The sequence below is a fragment of the Lycium ferocissimum genome, chromosome 2 (genome assembly GCF_029784015.1).
Source record: "Lycium ferocissimum isolate CSIRO_LF1 chromosome 2, AGI_CSIRO_Lferr_CH_V1, whole genome shotgun sequence".
Taxonomy (NCBI): domain Eukaryota; kingdom Viridiplantae; phylum Streptophyta; class Magnoliopsida; order Solanales; family Solanaceae; genus Lycium; species Lycium ferocissimum.
In genome coordinates this window covers 44035715-44042791 of record NC_081343.1, presented here as the reverse complement: position 1 = coordinate 44042791, position 7077 = coordinate 44035715, and the positions used below count along the sequence as shown (strand labels likewise).

The window sequence follows — 7077 nt, the reverse complement described above, 5'->3', positions numbered from 1 at the left end:
CACTCCATTTGGCGGGTATGGATGAGTAGAGGGTGTTTTGAGTTTGCTACATGGTGAGATCAGAATTTAATCTTCTTATAAGGTCTCACGGCTCGTTTGGTTGGGAAACAACTTATCCCGGGTAACTACTTTCGGGATAAGTTATCCCGGGATTAGTTATTCCACCCTCAAGGTAGGATAAAATAAGGCTAGAATCCCGGGATAACTAATTCCGGGATTAGTTATTCCGGATTTTTATTCCAACCAAACATGGGATAAGGAGGCACTAAAATTTTATCCCGAGACTATTTTTGCTTATCCTTCACACCAAACGACCCCTCAGTGACTTAAACAATTCTCATCTTATGAGCTACATACCTTTTGAGTTAATCTTGGCCATTATTTAATTTTCGGAGAGAGAGGGGAGTTATTGTTGTTTGAGCTTGAGAAGAAAGATTAGTAAAGCTATCATTTGATGTGAAAAAACAAATTTAAAGGGAAAAGTAGCTATAGGTGGGGGTGGCAGCCACCCCTATTTGCTTTTTGGACTTCTTCGACCTCTTTTTGTCTTCTCTTATCATAAAACCCCCCCATCCAATATCCTTCTACTTCCTCAGCCTTCTTCCCTAACTGTTGAGTTCCCAATTAGAACCTCTTCTTCTTCTTCTTAATTTGGATCTTCTTCTTCAATATCTTATTCTATATCGCTAAAGATAGAAGTTCCAAATTAGGAGTGCTTTATTTATGGCACCTGTTTCATTGCCCCCAGGTTTTAGGTTTCATCCCACTGATGAAGAACTTGTGGTTTATTATTTGAAAAGAAAAATCAATGCCAAGAAAATTGAACTTGAGATCATTCGTGATGTTGATCTTTACAAATGTGAGCCATGGGATTTACCAGGTACATATATATAATTCTTTTAATTATTTTTCCCACGAAGAAATAAGATGTTTAATAATCTAGTTCACATAATTAATGTATAAATCAAGTACGTACTATATGAAAGGAAAAGAAACTATGATGTGCAACATGCACGTTCTAGCTTAATTCTAACTTTCTAAGTGTAATATTAGGGTTCTACTATTTGTCAATTATAATGAAGAGGAAACGGCTGTTCAAACTTGAAAGATAAATAAATTAAACTACCATTCATTTTGAAGGTTTTAGAGAAACGAAATGACTCCTTTAATTAGCCTAAAAGATTTATCTCAAAGTGATGTTTAAGAAAGGTATAGCAAAGATATTTACCAGCCACTATTTCCTTAACCATGTGTTCATTAATTAATGATTTACAGTCAGACCATTCTTTAATTTTATAAATTATGTAAATCTAAATAGAAAATGATCGCGCAAAGTGAAGAAAATAAGTTGGAAATCAAGGGATCTTTTTTCTATCAAAACCCTAGTACGTGAAAATAAAACTTAAAATACCCGCAAGATAATTAAATCAGATTTAGTTTAAACCCATATAGTGTTTTCATACGCGTGCTGACTAATATATTCTGATTATGGACACTTTGCATCACACTTTAACAGTCAAAAATCATAATATGCTTTTGTACAAAAATATATACCATCTTATATATTCCTCCTATCTCATATTCCTATATATAAAGCTATAAAGGAAGTAATTGGTCCCTACATCTTTTGATCTTCTATTGAATCTTGAAGACTGTACTTGCTACTTCGATGATGATTTATTGTAGTCAAAAGTAAGTGTGGAAAAACAAAATGACATGATTGCAATTCCTATTCCATGAGTTGGAACCCCCTCCCCCGCCTCTTTTTTTTTTTCCTTTATCAAAAAATTTATTTTAATCCACTTTCTTTTTAGAGCAAGGGTGAGTCCTTTTGATGATTACCATGTTTCAAGAATCTCTTTCACGTCCTTTTCAGTTTTCATTTTGTGTCAAAATTCTTCACATACTCGATACTCCATGGCCGCGCTAGGAGCGCAATAAGTCATTTGAATCTCTTTCTTCCGAAAATTATATTGTATATACAAAGTTAATTTTTTTTTTTTCCTTTCATTGAATATAGGGAAGTCCCTATTGCCTAGCAAAGATCTTGAATGGTATTTCTTCAGTCCCCGTGACCGTAAATATCCAAACGGATCAAGGACCAATAGGGCAACGAAAGCTGGATATTGGAAGGCCACCGGAAAGGACAGGAAAGTAAATTCACAGATGAGGCCAGTGGGGATGAAGAAAACATTGGTGTATTATAAGGGGAGAGCACCTCATGGAGCTCGAACTGATTGGGTTATGCATGAATATCGATTAGACGAACGAGAATGTGAAGTTGCAAATGGCTTGCAGGTACATATATATATATAGATGGAAAATATTTTATTTTTCAAATTATAATAAGTTATTTTCTGGTCATTAGGGAAAATATATTTCATCAAAAGGGAAAAATGATTTTGCTAACTTTTGGGCTGAGGTTATTTTCCTTCACAATCATCTGAATGTTTAACTTCACAACGCTGCTATGATCAACACTTAGATACTATTATCGATCTTTTATTTAAAAAAATAAAAATAAAAAATCATACTGTTATGAATAAAAATTTCCACCATCGATCCAACTAGGGACGGATGTAGAGCATACTTGGGTATAAGTTATGTATATCTGTTAAAAAAATCACTAAAAAAGTATAAATAATAGATTCTGAACTCAGTAAATCAAATGAATTGTGGTAGAATTTAGATTTCGAACCCCGAAAGTTCAAATCCTGAATTCGCCTCTGCACCCAACGTGACATTGAAAAATTTCTTCCAAAAAATAAGTCATACTCTGAAAAAATATTTTCTAAAAATAACTTCCATAATATCAAATGCACTCGTACATTATATGCAAAGGTTACATTATTATTGGAGTTTAACTTAAACCTTTAATATAATCATCTTTTATTTAATTTATTATTAATTTTGCCTGGCATAATTTGCAGGATGCTTATGCACTTTGCCGTATAATCAAGAAGAGTTTGAACGGTCCGAAAATTGGGGACCATTATGGTAGGGCAACAAGTGATAGATCCTCTAGCATTGATCATGTTTATTCTGAGGGAAGATATGATCATCACGATATGGAGAGCTCTCATCATGAGTATGGATTAATGCCATCATCATCGCCAGCTACATCCATGGCTGTACATGGCTCTCCTATGAATATGAATAATATTGGTTCTGCTTCAAGTGATGATAAATGGATGCAATATTTGTCGAATGAAGCTTTTAGTTACAACAACAGTAGTCAGCCCATTCCAAGTTACGGAACTTTGCCATTTCCCCCACCCAAGGTAATGTCAACATGTTGATTCTATTGTACTAGTTTATAATAGTATTATCATGACATATTTTCCCAATACTGTGGTATTACAATAATCTGTTGTAGCTGGTAACTTGACATGTTTTCCATATTAATCATGCTATTTGTGGACAGCTATTTGAGTAATCTAATAGTGTAAAATTTCTTTTTAAAAGGTTAGTGTGTAGCAGGTAACATGCCTTATCATTTTATATGTTATTTGTCTCGCTATTTAGTTTATGGATCATTACTCAGATGATTTGATAGTGTAAAATTTCTTTTAAACAGTTAGTGTGTAAACGTTAAAACTCATTTATATATACTTGTTCAGGTTGATATAGCATTAGAGTGTGCAAGGTTGCAGCATAGGTTCACATTACCTCCATTGGAGATTCAAGACTTCCCTCAAGTTGGCTATGTTGATGCTAAGATTCCTCAATCAAATTTTATCCATCAAACCTCAAACCAAACCCAATTAGCTTCACAAAATCTAATCAATCAAGACTCATGGGGTGGAAATTCAAGTGGTCCCGTTGATGACTTCTCTTTTCTGATTCCTCCTAATAATAACCAAATCCCTCATGACTTGGATTCACTCAATTTCATGGAACAATTGAAGGAAGATCAGAATGTAATTAGGTCCATTGATATTGGAGATTTTGATCACGAGGACTTCAAATCTGCTAGAATGGTGGAAAATTTGAGATGGATAGGAATGTCAGACAGGGATCTTGAGAAGGTAATTTATTAATCTAACAAGTAATAATATACTTTGTTTCCCATTTTTAGACCTTATTCTAGGACTCATAATTAATCCCTAAAATCTAAAACGTTTATATATTTAATATTTTATTTTATTTTATGAATTTACTTTTCTTTGTACTTGGACAGACATTTCTGGAGGGTTATAAAACTGTTCCAATAGAAAATGTTTCAGCTGTCCAGAAAGAAGAATATGAGCTTCAAGGTATTTGAAAACTATTTAATTTTGAACTTCTTATTTTATTTTTAATGGCACCTTATGATAGCCATAGAAATATCATTAGAGGCAGAGCTAGAATTTAAAATTTGAAGAGTATGCCCTTAAGGTTTTAGTACTTAATTCAATGCATCTTTAATATTATAGGTCTTTCATACCAAAAATATAAAACTATTGAGTTTGAACGAACATGTATTGCCTCTGAATATCATGGTATGTTTAAAACCAACATAAGTCCTATGAGTAAATCTAGTATGTAAAATAGTCTTTGTTTATTTTTCAAATTTCATGACCAGCCAAATACCGCCATATAAAATAAAACGGCCCAAAACATACCTTTTTCTCCTTTTCGCCTTTTTATTGTTAAGTTTCTTTGCTAATCCATTTAAATGGCAGGTGAAAACAGTGGTCACAACAGCTTCAATGGATTCAATGAAACTGCAACAAACAACTTCTCTATAGGATTTGACAACAGTGCAAATGACAACTCGTTATATGACGGAGACACTGATGGTTTTTCGAATTCCCCAAGCTTTGAAGTGTATGAAAAAATTGAAGTGAATCATGGGTTTTTTATAGCTACCAGGCAAGCAACCAAGACATTCTATCATCACGTGGCACCTTCTAGGACACTTAGGATTCATAGAAACCTAGTAACAGTCCATGATTTTCCTATATATAATATAGAAAAATCAGATTCAAAAAGTACTATTACTAAAGATAAAACATTTCTTGATAATTTTGTCACAAGACCATGGACAACAACTATGAGAACTTTGGTGGGTATGGTTGCAATTTTACAAACTTTTTGGGTCTACATTGGTGAATGCTTGGAATCGGAGGAAAAAGGTTTCAAATTAGAAGACAAGAAGGGTGTCTATGAAGAGTATTGCTTAGTAGAAAAGGAGGAGAAGAAGAAAGTTCAAGATTTTAAATGGGATTTTCATAAGCAAAATGAATTCCCAATTGGTGACAAAGAAGAAGGGAAATATTGCAATGTGGGTGTGGAAAAGAAATGGCCTAATTATCTCACACTTGTAGTAGCTCTTTCTAGCATTTGGTTGCACCATATAATTGTCCCTTCATTTTGACCTTTTTCTTTTCTTTTCCTTCACATTTGAACATTTTGTTGTGTTGCTTCTAACCATTACTGTTGCCAGGGAAGGCCTAATTTAAGAGCCCCCCCTTGAATTAGATACCAAACATCTAAATGTATCTTCTTTTTAATTTTCCATATCAAGTATCAAGTTATACGAATGAGTTCTTATTTTGTGACTGAGCCCTGGTTTAGTGTTTTTTAGCTGAAAAATGTTCATCTACTTGTTACATTCCCTGTATTTATCATCAAATAAATGTAAAAGGTTTTGGACTTTTGAAACTATACATTGTCTTCCTTCACTTGGCCAAAATAATATTTCACGAGTTTAAATACTACATATTGACAATATAAAGTATGTTTTATATCATTATCTTACATAAAAAGTAACTATAGATAATTTGCCCATAACATTTGGAATATAATTAGTAATTTAAAAAATAAAATAGGCAACCAACTAAAATATAGGTTAAATTACAATAATAATGTAAAGTGTTTTTACACAACATTTCACCAATATTAATGAAGCTAAGTTTGACTAATGAAAACACCAAATTATATACAGTACTGTTGGTATAGAAGAAAGGAGGAGTATAGAGAATAAATAAATAGAAGGGTAGTTTAGTCATTACACTAGTAGAGTTTGCTATGTTAGTTAAAGTCACAAATATAAATAGGAATGCCCTTACTCATTTTAAAGTCAAGCATTGTATTTCTCTCTCTTTAATGTGACCGTTAATACCAACTACTTCCTCTCTATTGTTCATCATCTTCTTCCTCTATTTTCTTATAGTTCTTGTTCATTATTCAATATTCAACATGGTATTAGAGCGGGTAGACCTGGTAAATTAGGGTTAATCAGTATCAATTTCAATCGGTCATTGTTGAGTGATCGAAGCTCTGAAATTCGAACAAATTCGAGTGAAATTTCAAAATTAGGGCACAAATTCAATGGCAATTGAAGAAATTAACAATGCTAATGATACAACTTCAAGACGACTACACAGGTATTGGATTACAATCATCCATTATTTTTACAATCCACGGATATAAGTGGAGTTGCTATAATATCGTTCCAGTTGAGAGGTAATGAAAATTACATAATATGGAATAAATCAATGAAATTAGCGTTATTAGGAAGGAACAAGTTAGGGTTCGTAAATGGAAAATGCAAGAAAGAGAATTATTCTGAAAATTTATGGGATCAACGGGAGCGTGTCAATGCAATCTTGGATAATGAATGATGTAGATTTAAATTTGATTGGAGGATTTGTATATGCCACTGTTGCTCAAGCACTTTGGGATGATTTGAAAGAAAGGTTTGAGAAAGTAGATGATTCTAGGTCGTTTAACATACATCAAAAAATCTCTTTGTTTGTGCAAGGAACTTAATCTGTTTCCATATATTATTCAAAACCAAAAGAACTGTGGAATGAGTTTGAATCTATGGTTCCTGTACTAGGATGCAATTGTGAAAAATCAAAGGATTTTGTAATGTATGTACAGAGACAAAAACTGTATCAATTCCTAATGGGGCTTAATGAGTCCTACAATCAAGTGAGAAGTCATATCTTACTCTTAATTCCTTTACCTATAGTGTGAACCAAGCTTATTCCATGATTGTAAGTGATGAAAATCAGAGAGCCATTTCAAGTAATACAAGTTCTACTGGCTTACTTGGTTCTGTGTCAGGGAAAGTGTATGGCACAAGTG

The 7077-nt window shown here is 33.0% G+C and overlaps 1 protein-coding gene across 2 annotated transcripts; it reads left to right on the top strand.

The window, feature by feature from the left end:
* The first annotated feature begins 695 nt into the window (after positions 1–695).
* LOC132039165 (NAC domain-containing protein 54-like) lies at positions 696–5528 on the top strand. 2 transcript variants are annotated; one of them, XM_059429716.1, is made up of 7 exons: positions 696–880; positions 2021–2298; positions 2931–3281; positions 3621–4028; positions 4181–4256; positions 4665–4742; positions 4773–5528. In XM_059429716.1, exons 1-7 carry the CDS (start codon positions 724–726, stop codon positions 5357–5359), a joined length of 1935 nt encoding a protein of 644 aa, XP_059285699.1. In that variant the 5' UTR covers positions 696–723; the 3' UTR covers positions 5360–5528. The 2 variants fall into 2 exon arrangements, with proteins under 2 accessions (XP_059285699.1, XP_059285693.1); XM_059429710.1 differs by having other exon boundaries at positions 4665–5528.
* Positions 5529–7077: the final 1549 nt, after the last annotated feature.

Bases quoted from the DNA above. Each gene is read 5' to 3' on its own strand.
- LOC132039165 (XM_059429710.1), top strand. From the start codon at position 724: ATGGCACCTGTTTCATTGCCCCCAGGTTTTAGGTTTCATCCCACTGAT. The intron at 881-2,020 runs GTACATATATAT...CATTGAATATAG, and splicing joins TGAGCCATGGGATTTACCAG to GGAAGTCCCTATTGCCTAGC. The intron at 4,029-4,180 runs GTAATTTATTAA...GTACTTGGACAG, and splicing joins CAGACAGGGATCTTGAGAAG to ACATTTCTGGAGGGTTATAA.